At 36.0% G+C, this 12,788-nt stretch overlaps 1 protein-coding gene across 3 annotated transcripts in view; it reads left to right on the top strand.

Annotated features, from left to right (window-relative positions):
• Positions 1-12,788, top strand: part of GABRA1 (gamma-aminobutyric acid type A receptor alpha1 subunit) — a 52,876-nt gene that overhangs the window by 23,519 nt on the left and 16,569 nt on the right. For all 3 annotated transcript variants that reach the window (XM_003268616.3, XM_003268617.3, XM_030825540.1), the window contains 3 exons: positions 2,621-2,841; positions 5,023-5,105; positions 12,002-12,145. In XM_003268616.3, coding sequence (XP_003268664.1) covers positions 2,621-2,841; positions 5,023-5,105; positions 12,002-12,145 — 448 coding nt within the window. The remainder of the gene's footprint in view (positions 1-2,620; positions 2,842-5,022; positions 5,106-12,001; positions 12,146-12,788) is intronic.

The raw sequence follows: 12,788 nt of genomic DNA, 5'->3' as shown, positions 1-12,788 counted from the left end.
AGAAAAGAAAGAAAGAAAGAAAGAGACAGAGAGAGAGAGAAAGAGAAAGAAAGAAAAAGAAAGAAAGAAAGAAAAAGAAAGAAAGAAAGAAAGAAAGAAAGAAAGAAAGAAAGAAAGAAAGAAAGAAAGAAAGAAAGAAAGAGAAAAGAAAAGAAGAGAAAAAAGAAAAAGAGGGGGCTCTGGCCAATCTTCAACCAGAAGACCACTCTTGGTCTAATGAACTGTGCCCATGGGGGCAAGGTCATCTTATAGAACTGGCTTCTGGGAACTACCTGCTGCTACCACAACAATCACACAGGGAGAGTTCTCAGAAATGGGAGACCAAATATTTACACTGTTGGTTAGGCAGAAACTAATTTTCATCAACTGCTTTTATTTCATTTTGTATTTCAACTTCTAACAGTGCAGAAAATGGAAATGAAGATTACCCAGCGAGTGTTGCTCTGTGTGTGTGTGTGTGTGTGTATGTGTGTGTGTGTGTGTGTGTGTGTGTGTGTGTGTCTGACCGGTACGGTATTTGAAGGAAGAATGTCCTAAATGAATTTGGGGATTCCATTGTCTGTCATTAGCACAAATAAAGCTGGTGGCAAACATAATAAGCATGTGAACATCAGGATTTTGGCAAGTTTTGACATAATTTTTTGAAATTATTACCTTTGGGATACATCTTGTCAAAGATTTGGTAATACATCTAATTTAAGTTTAGTTTATATTTAACATTTATTTTATTTTCATAAAACCTCTTTGGAGCAAGCAAATAAATGAACCAAAGGCTAGATTCATGGGGACGTGGTCACTTTCGGCATCCTTGGAACTTGGATTTGCAGGTGGCCATTCATTCCTTCCAACAGTAGTTGAACTATCTAAAGTCATTCAGTTGGATAGAAACTAGAGCTTATATGGCTAAGTCCTGAGTAACAGAAAATTTCATCATATATTATAATCCCTACCTCACAAACTTGTCTGTCATCCAGAGAGGAAAAACTGCACATCCTGAGGTAGATCCATCCACCCAGTTTTCCTGACAGGCATTGGCACATTGTATCACTTGCTGATATCATCCACAGTCTCCCTTCCCATGGAAAATGCCCATAGTACACCTTCATGAGTTTTTCTTACAGTGCCCAAGCCTAAACAGTCTCTCCTTTGCTGAATTTACTAGGTGCTTAGGAGATGTTTGTTGGTGAGTAAATTCCCTTCATGTATTTATCACAGTGCCTTTCATCTGACACTTCCAGACACAAAATCCTAACCAAGAAACAAGGTTAACTTGTCTTGTCTACAAAGACAGTCTGGCACCAGATTACACTTCCTTGTTTCTATCTCAGTAAGCAATTAGTACTATATCTGGTGCATTATAATACATTTAATAATAATTGTTAGTTACTTGATCAGTAAGGGCTCAGTAATGTGAAACATGTGCCAGAGAACACACCTTCATTCAACCTTCACCCAGTATTGCTTAAGCCCTTGGAAGGAGACATGTAGTTAAGTTCGTACACAAAACTCCTAAACACAAACATTTTATTTTGTAGGTCCTAATGACAATATGTATAAGATTTAAAAAACACAACTGCTTTGTGAAGTAACAGGGCTTAAAGGATTAGGAAAATCTAGTATGATGTTTTCAAGTTAGTTCTCTTTCTGGTTTGGAGTATACTAAGATTAATGGAGAATGTGGTAATCTCTATTTCAAACCATTGAGCTCCAAATTTAGTGCCAGTGTGGCAAGTACTGCAAGAAAGATGGATATTACCCTTTTCAATTTTAGGAGCTGGTAAGTCACATTGCTTGTTTTCAGATTAACAGATGTTTGTCTCTGGGTATTGCCATAAGGAATGCTGTGTTTATTCAAATAAATAGATTCCCTGGCTGTGAATGATGATGAGCTTCAAACACTTCTCATGTGGCTTATACACATGTACAATCACAAACACATACTCACACACACTGACACACTCTGCATTCTTATTTTTGTTCTTTTTCTTTTTGAAAAGGATTCAAATTACCAGTAGAAGCAGTTTCTTTGTTTTCATTATCTTCTTTAATGTGTAGGATAATTGAAAGTCTATATACATTATCTGTGAAAAAAATGTTTATTTAGCCAAAAAAAGATGAAATTTTTACACCCATATTGGAATCACAATTTACTTGGGTGTGGGCACGAGGTTTTCAGAGACAATGAGAGGGCCCCCAAAACACTATGCTTTATCTTTATGGCTGGAATTGTCTAATTTAAACATTTTTTTTCTGTGCATAATACCCTCTAACATGAGTTTGTTTTAAAATTGTGATATATTCTATTTCTTCTAGTGCTGCTGTGATAGGGTGGAGGTGGGGTGTTACTTTCCTTTTACATATCTGAGCAGATAATTGGAAAAATTTTTCTGACCAAAAAAAATGTCAGGCATTTTAGATATTTTTTTTTTAAAAATCATTACATCAACCAGTGATTCTCTTGACATCAACATGTACATGCTATCACACGTTTACTTCTAAAAACATCACCTAGCTAACATTATACTTCCAAAGTTGCAAAAATTATGCACTGTCTGTGTTAGATATTTGCATTGCAAAATACAGCACAGTGAACTCTTCGTCATTTTCCAAAATTACCTAGGAATATACAATAGATGTATTTTTCCGTCAAAGCTGGAAGGATGAAAGGTTAAAATTTAAAGGACCCATGACAGTCCTCCGGTTAAATAACCTAATGGCAAGTAAAATCTGGACTCCGGACACATTTTTCCACAACGGAAAGAAGTCAGTGGCCCACAACATGACCATGCCCAACAAACTCCTGCGGATCACAGAGGATGGCACCTTGCTGTACACCATGAGGTAAGGATGGCTGCACTGCCATTTGTGAATGTTGCTGTACTTCATTCCCTTCCACTTGTAGGCAATCGTCAGGCTGCTGAGCCATGGTGGAATATCTGCTTCCTTGTTTTTCAACCTTAACAATCTTAAAAATCTCTCCAACCTTTTCTAATTCCCTCAATCGAGGATGAAGTATTATTTATGCAAATGTTTATTTGTTTACATCTAGTTTTATTCTTAAATAATTTTCTGTAGCTAGGTGGATTCAATATAAGGAACTTCCTCTCTCTACTATAAAACTCATATATTCCTGCATTCCAGTAAGATCTAAATTTCCAGAAGCCATCTGATGATTTACATCTGAAAACATTCCTACTAAAAATGAAGTAATAAAAAATAGAAAATATGGAAAGTTACAAAATTCATAAAACACAGATCCATGTAGACATAGGTATTTTAAGAAGTATTTGAATTCACAATGGCGTTGATAGCTAGAAGAGAATATAGATACTATTAATTTTGCTCAAACTAAAGACTACGTATACATTTCTGTTTTATAAACATTTCCCCCTCTTTAAGATTGCTGTAAAGCCTAGCATCTATTAAGTGTTCAATACCTTATGATTGAATGAAGGAAACATGAATCAAATAAAGTTTTGAATTTTATATAGAAAAAAAGAGATGTTTAAAAGTATTCCTCGTTTAGGATAAATTAAGAATTGTCTGGAACTCACTCTTGAGAGCAGCAGTAATTTATTCCCAGATGACTTGTTAGATACGAGTTTTTTTACATTTGATCAACACTTAGTAATTCAGATTTTTCAATTGTTTCTTTGGTACAAAAAGGTAATAAAGGCAAAATCCTCAATTTATGGATTGTATGCAAGTACAGTAATATTTTGCCTTTGGAGAAAGCTGCCAGAATGCCTAGTTTTTCAAACACAAACATCCAAAAGAAAAGAAAAGAAAAAATGCTTCAAGAGACACTTTAGATGTTGAGCCAACTAATGAAAATGTATTAGGACTTAAAAAAATCTAAAAGATAGAAATAGAGGACCAATGGACACATGTCTTGAGAACTTTCTAGATTATCTAAGCAGGACCTATTGGTATTTGAAATTTGAAGTATTCTCCCCTGATGAAACACCCTATACTTGGCTTTGAGCCTAAATCTGGTATTCATTCCTCTTCGATGGCAATTTTCTGAGGAGAGACTTGCATATCCTAAGTAGTTTATTGATTAATGGTTTCTGATGTATGCAGTATTCTTCATCTGTATCTTTCATCTCCTAAAATTTTCCTTTGCTAATGTGTTTTTACTGTCTTTAATAATTTAATTTAAGGATGCAATTTAATCATTAATTTATACTTTGTATATTTACTACATTTCTTGAGCTACTTTATAATGTGGGTAAATATACTTGCTAAAAATCATATGAAGGACATGAATATAAATTTCCTTATAATTCTACAAACTGAAAACAAATATATTTCAGTGAACTTCTTTCTTAGCAATCCAAAAGAAAAACAAAACAAAACAAGAATAGATTTCACATCCACAGAACATCCCAGGGACTAGAGAGAAGCACAGCAGAGTCCTAGCTTCGATTAGATGGTGGGTTTGTAAATAAAACCAAATGGTTTGCAAGTAGTGAGATCATATATGGAGACGTTGTATTAATCTTAATCTCACAAAGCCTGAGGAAACATCCCCCTTCAGCTTTTCCTACCTTCTTTTATGCATTTGGTGCTATTTTAGAGAAGGAAGCAGAGAGAGATGCACTTAGAACAGGAGAAATTCTCTTCTCTTCCGTGCTATCCATGTCTTCCTCTCAAGCAAGGATAAAGTAGTATTTACGCAAGTGTTTATTTGCTTACATCTAGTGTTATTCTCAAACAATTTGCTGTAGATGAGTGGATTAGTTAACTGTTGTTAACTAATGGAAAATATTAACAAGGCTTGCCCATTGTACAATATCAGGGGTTGCCTTTTTTCTTAAAGCAAACAAACAAAAGGATAGAATCCACTCATTATTGTAAATATGTATTTTTAGATCATTTGATTATTAACAGCTCAGCATAACCCTGCAATTTATGCCTGATTTGTTAATCTATTTGCTACAGTTAATAACATTCCACTTGTACTTATCAAGAAGTATCTAATCTATATGGCTCTTGTTTGTATTCTATGTTTCCCTTAAGGCTGACAGTGAGAGCTGAATGTCCGATGCATTTGGAGGACTTCCCTATGGATGCCCATGCTTGCCCACTAAAATTTGGAAGTTGTGAGTAAATTTATATGGATTTTTCCCCATTGTAAGTCATTAAGTAAGAGATCTCTAGCTATATCTGTGATAAAAACACATAGATAAGAGAATCAAGAAAATTTAAACAGCAATATACTGCATGGACCTTCCATAAGTAGTGCTCTGTGACTTCACTTTTTAATGTTGCTTCAAGACAGAGGTTGTTCTTTATCTACTGAACTAGAAAGCATGGATTAAACTAGTTATTGAAATAATTCTATTTATGTTGAAGTTGTATTTATAGAAAAAGAAGTGAAGTGTGGATGCTTCTACTTCATGGATAATATTTTCCTCTCAATTAATGGAGATCATTGTGTCTATTTTATATCTTTACTGACACTTGTTTGATCTTAAAAATAATTAAATTTGTTTACCAGATTAAAGTGTTGGTAGATGGCAAAGGACAGTAAGTGTTTCTTAATAATGAAGCCTACACCAAACTGATGTTGCAAAAACACAAATACCCTAATCATAGGCTTAGAAAATTAGCTGATATGTCTGTGCATCTCATGGCATTCATATATATATATATTAGTGCTCTTGAAAGTATCCTGGATAAATGCCCTTCATAATAACTTCCTGGGTTTCTAGCTGTTTGAAAATATTCAGAAACACCTTGGAGCAGCCAAGAGAAAAATGACTGTGAGAGTCAGGTTCTCCGGTCTTTTCTTTACCCTTCTGCTTTCGACTGGTTTACATGCATGGAGTGAGTGGGAATAATGTATTCTTGGTTTCCTGCAGGGGAGTTATGTACAAGGACTGAGTCAACTCCTGGACTACCTAACTGATTTTCTGTTCTCACTAGACAGGCAGTCTAAATGACTATTTTGGTGAAGATATGATTCATAGAAAAATAACAGTGGTAGTGTAGGAAGACAGAAAGTAAAGAAAATAGCAAAAGGCCTTCGGGCTCCTAGCAGCATCAGTCCTGGAGAGAGAATTTTATTTATAAATCCCATTTTGTACTGAAACTCGAAGATAAACTGCTTCAAAAACTCTAGGTTAAACAGCCATTCGGTGATAACTCCCTTCTCCCTGCTTTTTTCCCAATTTAATATACATTCTTTAATATGAATGATTATGTTTTCTCCTGAATAACAGATCCATTTGTAATAATGATCATATGTGCTATATGTTACTTGCATGTCAGATAGTATATTAAATATTTGTACATTTATAAGTTCATCTAAATCACAACCTAATCTTACAGTTAGGAAGTTCATACGCCATAGTTTGCCTGGGACAGTATCGGTTTATGCCTAATATACTGGTATAATTTTTTTAAGAGACAAGGTCTTGCTCTGTTACTATGGCTGGAGTGCAGTGGCACAATCCTGGCTCACTGCAGGCTTGTCCCCCTGGGCTCAGGCAATCCTTCTGCTTTAGGCTTTTGTGTACCCAGGACTACAGACATGTGCCACCACGCCTGGCTGATTAGTAACTTTTTTGTATAGTTGTGGTATAGACAGGGTCTAGCTATGTTGCCCAGTCTGTCTCACACTCCTGGTCTCAAGTAAACCTTCCACCTTGCCCTCCCTAATTTTGGGGATTACAGGCATAAGCCACAGTGCTCAGCCTGGTATAAATACTAATAATTCCCCCTATTATCTTAAAAAATCCTAATTTGGAAAATGAACTGCATATTTTTAAAAATTAGTCAGGAATGCTTTCAGCAGTGAGAATAGCTGAAAAAAGGAGAGTTTATCATTTTATATAAGATGTGTGAAAGTGAGTGCTGATAGATTTCTGATTGGTTCAGCATCCTAACAACGCCACTGTCTTAAGATGTCTTTAGATATTCTTTCTCATCACAGGATGGCTGCTGTAACTCCAGCCAATGCAATTCTGTTCGTGATAGAAGGTAATAGTTGGTAAAAATGAAAGGAGTAGTGCGTATATAAAAAAGATAAAAGCTTTCCCTAAAATCCTAATAGAAATCTACTTACATCTCATTAATCAAATGTCTCACATTGCCAATGATATTTGCAAAGAAGGCTGGAAGTAAGTATTTTTAATTGGACACATTGTCAACCTGAAGAATAGTGAGGTATTTTAAGAAGAGGTAAATGTATAGTGAGTAGAAAACAGTGTCTCATGTAAGAAAATTGAAGCTAAAGAAAAATAAGTAAGCTGTTTTCCACCTCAGAGCCATATGCTCTTTTCTTTGCCTGGATTACTCTTCCCTTGGTTCTTAGCATGGCTGACTTCTATCTCTCCACATGTCAGCATAAATGTCATCTCCCAGGGCCTTCCCTGATGACCTTATCGAAATTTGCTTACAGTCTCAGCAGTCTTGTTGATCACAATGCACATTTATTTTATACCATTTATCACAGCAATGATGATTCATTTTATTTATTGTTTAACTTTTTTATTGCCTGGAGACTGTAACGTCGTGAGAGAAGGACATACTTTGTTCAGCTTTTCCTAGCACAAAGGCAAATACACTGTAGGTTCTCAGTAAATATTTATTGAATGGATAAAGGTTACAAGACTCAGGCTTTAAATGCCCCTTCACTGTTTAAGCTTCAGAAAAGAGAGTATAAGACTTGTGGGGAATGAAACAGAGCAGACTAGACATTGAAGTGCAGGCTTTGATGGTCATGCTTAGTGGAAAAGAACACCATGGCTAATTACCACTGCCTGGCATTGGCACAAGAAGAGGCAGGGGCAGTCCATTTGTTGTCCAGTCATTTCTCTGACTTGGCCTACTTAGCATATTTCAAAGGTGAAGAAACTGAGGCAAGAGTGGGCTAAAAATATTTTGACTCGTTTTTTTGAAGTAAACGTCTTGCCGAAATATCAGAGAAAAGAATAGGGAAGAGGAGTTTTCAATAATTTACTGGAACAGTCTGTCATAAATGTTTATGAATATTCTGAAGCAACCTCATCCATATGGTGATAAAATCTAAAGTTGAGAAGCAGTTTGTTTCTGCAGTTTGATTGTTAAGGCTAACTTAAACTTTCTACTGGTTATGGATAAAGCTCTCTTTATAAAGTCAGCTAACCTGAGGACAATGTGCGTGATACAACTGTGATCGTTTCACTGCTGTTGAGAAATATACCAAATAAGGCTTTGTTTCCTTAACCCAAAGAGATTTGGGTTACAGATTCTGACATAAAGACCTAGGGAAAAGCTGAATCTAGTAAGGCCTTAATATATGATTGTTTTTTGACTAATTATCAAAAACAATGCATTGTAAACACACTGAGAGGAATGAGTCCAAATATGAATGAATTCTGAACAATGTACAACTTTAGGAATCATTTTGTTCATGTGGCTCATACAAATGGAAACACAGAGACTCATAAAAGCGAAATGATAGTGTCAATTAGCGGCTCTCCTGATACTAAGTAGTATACGTTCCCAGTGTTTTACCCCCACAGAGTTCTTTCATAACACCAACCAAAACCTTCTTGTCTTTTTTATTTTATTAATTGATGTTTTTGAGACAGGGTCTCTCTCTGTTGCCCAGGCTGGAGTGCAGTGGCACAATCATGGCTCACTACTGGCTCAACCTCTTGGGTTCAAGTGGTCCTCGTACCTCAGCCTCCTGAGTATCTGGGACTACAGGCACATGCCATCACACCTGGCTAATTTTTAAATACATTTTTGTAGAGACAGAATTTTGCCATTTTGCCCACACTGGTCTCAAACCCCTGGGCTCTATAGATCTGCCCATGTCGGCCTTAAAAAATCCTGTGACTGCAGAAATAAGCCACCATGCCCGGCAACCTCATGGTCTTATTTTTAAAACTTTTTGGGGGGCATTAAAATTTATTCGAAATTGTAACTTAAAATTTTTGGCTAAGTAGCTGAAGACTCTTTTTAACCTCACTTTTCTTATGCTGGTGTATCTGGTCAAGTACATTTTCATAGGAACTATTTTCTGGTTACTAAAATTTAAGGAAACAATAGGATATATCATCTTTGCTAAAGCCTTAAGTATATCTGTATTCTCCATCTTAAAATACCAACTTTCGTCATGTGAATCTACCCTTCATTTTGGAAGATTCTCGTGGAAAGACATGGATAATGAGTCATCTGCACCTTCACAATGATGTCATGTTTGTAGTAGATGGCCTACACATTTTCATAGGCAATGGTGCTTCTATGAAATTGCACGAAATGAGACACCAAAATTATAAAAAATGAAAAGTCAATGGTAACACATTTTTCCCCCTCTACAACTATATTAGTAGCTCCATAACGACACATGACAAAGGATAAAAAGATAGGGTGCAGACACTGTTGCTAACAGCAGTGCAATATAAAAGCAAGAGTTTTAGTTTGTTGTGAAATGACACAAGATCTAGACTTGGTTTCATCACTAATTGCACGACCACCAAATATCTTTGCTTGGCTTGTGCAAATCTATCTAATATACAGTTTTGCCTAGAAAAATACTTACAAAACACAGTCAAGTCAAATGAATGGCATCCTAAGTCTTTATCTTGGTTTTCCCAGTTATTAGTAATGTCTGCTTAAAACAAGTCATTTTATTTTTTTCCCTCAGTTTGCCATCTGTAAAATGCAATTAAACTCTATGACTTTTGAGGCATTTGCAAATTGAACATTCAATCATTCCATGTTACCATAAACTCATTATGTCTTCTTAGGTAAGACGCTTCCATTAAAAAACACTAATTTATCATATAAAAAAATACTGAATGTGGTTATCTACAAATTGTAAGCGATAGGGTCCTTGTCAAACTAGTGTGCTCTGCCTTCTTCTAAGAGATTTGTAAATCACATTTTACAGCCCTCCTAATAGAAGCAGTACTCCTACTATACATGACGCTGAAATGCTTTCATTTTTAAGACCATGAGGATAACCACAATTAAAAAGGAAAAACAAAGATAAATTCAAAAGTATCCATTTCGTACTTTTACATGTCCCATGAACCACTAAATTAAGTTTTAGTTCATTCTCTTAAACTTATGGAAAATTTTGTTTTTAAAAACCATCTGATTATAAATTGATGCAGAAGTGATATTGGAACTGGCAGGCTTCCCTTGTAAAATCAGGGAGCACTGGTTACGTTTTTCTGCATCACTCACCTCAGTGAAAAGTAATCATGTTAGAAGCTTTGTTTTAGGGACTGAGAGGCATGGCTCACATCTTTTTTCAGACAGCCTTATTTTCATGTAAAAAAGCAACCATAGTTTTACACCTCATTATATTTTATCTGGGGAAAATATGTATTGGACAGAACACAAAAGCCTGGTTATTTAAGTGGGGATTGGGTCAAACAGAGATGCATTATGACTTTTATGAGCCCTAGGCACTTTCGCCTTTGGAGGCCATTCCTCCAAGAAGAAAATTAAAATTATTTCATGATCGGGTTGCTACAAAGATGAATATAATCCAGATTATATTATATTCACTTTATCTTTGGATTTCAAAAGAAATTAAAATATTTTTGTGGCCTCCTAAAAGTATTGAGGGCCTCGGGCCCTGTGCCTAATGGAGAAGTTGACTGTTGGCCAATGCGTCAAGCTCTTGTCATAGGCCAACATTTACTATGATGCCTCCCCCTCAAAAACACTGGAAACAGCTTGCTTTTTCTAATGTGATATTTTCTTAAGTGTTTAACCTCATTCAGCATCTAAATAGAAGAGAGCACGTACTATCATTCCAACCTATATGAAGTGGGTGTTATAGGACTAGAAATCAGAAAATGTATGGAATTCCTTTTCCTTCTCTTTCTTTCTCACTCTGTACAATCTCTCCCTCCAAACTGTGTAAATTATCCATCAGAATTATGACCTAACCTCTCATTAGGAGATGGCCAAGTTCAAAGTGACATGGCAAATAAAAATGATTGAGAAGAGTGATAGAATGTAACTCATCATCATGGAAAATATCTATAAGAAGGATAATCAATAGAAAAGAGGAGAGTAAACTCAGACTTGCTAATGGACAGGCAGCAAAATTTCCAGTGATTTTTACATTTATCATGACCTTCGCATTTATCATGACCTTTTCCTGGCTTAACAATAATTTAGACCAAAGCTACTGCCTCTAACCTCATTTCATCTCTCATATGCTTCACTCTAGTCAAACTGGCCTTCCTCAAACTAGTCAAGCTTTTACCTGCAATAGAAGAAAACACTTGGGAGGCTGAGACAGGAGGATTGCTTGAACCTGGGAGGCGGAAATTGCAGTGAGTTGAGATGGTGCCACTGCACTCCAGCCTGGGTGACAAGAGTGAAACTGCATCAAAAAAAAAAAAAAAAAGAAGAAGAAGAAGGAGAAGGAGAAGGAGGGACAGGGGGGGGGGAGGGGGAGGGGGAGGGGTAGGAGGAGGAGAAGGAGAAGGAGAAGAAGAAGACACTTGTTAATTTGTCTGTTGGACAAACTCTTCCCCAAGATTTTCACATGTATCTGCCATGTATTTGTATAAATGTTACCTCCTCAGAGACAACTCTGTCTGAGCCCCTTACCTTACTTAGGATAAGTCTCCATCCCTTCATTTTCTATCCTTTTACTCGGTTGTGTATGACTCTATCACACTTATCTCTACTTGAAATTACTATGTATTTGCTTATATGTTTTTGTCCCCACTGATACAATGCATATTCCATAAGATAAAGAACTTTTGTTCTTATGTTCACTACTGTATCCCCAGCAAAGTATTTTGTCCTTTGTAGCTCCTTATAACCATTTGTTGGAAGAGTGAATAAATGACTAAAAGAAAAAAAAACAGAAAATGTGTTTTAGTTTTTGTAAATTAAGGGATGTGAGCTCATCTTTCCTAGCCTGCCCTCTGGAACCATGATATAGAAAATACAAAGCTGATAAAAGGTACCAACTAAATAAGAGAATTGAAGTGGTAAAATATATGGATCATTTTCTACTGTTTCCTTTTAGATGCTTATACAAGAGCAGAAGTTGTTTATGAATGGACCAGAGAGCCAGCACGCTCAGTGGTTGTAGCAGAAGATGGATCACGTTTAAACCAGTATGACCTTCTTGGACAAACAGTAGACTCTGGAATTGTCCAGTCAAGTACAGGTAAGTACGATTTTGTTACTTCAGATATGGAGGAAGAAGCAGAAAAATATTTTGTGAGAACTCAATGAATCATTCAGTAACACAAGTCTAGGAGAGAGAACATCTCACTAAATTGGGCATCAGTTGAGCTGGGAACTAGTGTAAACTCGGTAGACCTGTGACCTTGGACATGTCATTTAATGCCTCTTGGCCTCTGTTTCTGTTTGTTTGTTTGCAAATTGAGAAACTGATTATATGTGATTACTGTAGCACAGCAGGTAGCTATGTGAACTCTTAGAGATGAACATCTGGGTTAAATCCTTACTCCTCGACCTTGTCAGTTGTTTGTAGTCCCCTTGCAGAGTGGTTGGAAGAAATACATTAAATTCATAAAGAGTACTTATCGCAATTAATGACACATCAAAAACTTTTCATAAATAACTATTTATATAGTCTAGGCTCCACATATTACCATTAGTTAATTAATTTTGCTAAATTTGTAGCAGTGATTATTACACGTAAGACATCAAAAAACCAATTCCTTCTACAAATTCTTTTGCATCTCTAACCAAGCATCTTCCACAGCTAAAGCCAACAGAGTCATAACCACATTATTGATCATTCCATGTGGGAATTAAAAGTAGGTAGCATGCCATCCTTTTTA

Source organism: Nomascus leucogenys, chromosome 2, assembly GCF_006542625.1.
Source record: "Nomascus leucogenys isolate Asia chromosome 2, Asia_NLE_v1, whole genome shotgun sequence".
Taxonomy (NCBI): domain Eukaryota; kingdom Metazoa; phylum Chordata; class Mammalia; order Primates; family Hylobatidae; genus Nomascus; species Nomascus leucogenys.
The sequence above is the reverse complement of the archived record's forward strand: the minus strand, read 5'-3'. Positions and strand labels throughout refer to the sequence as shown.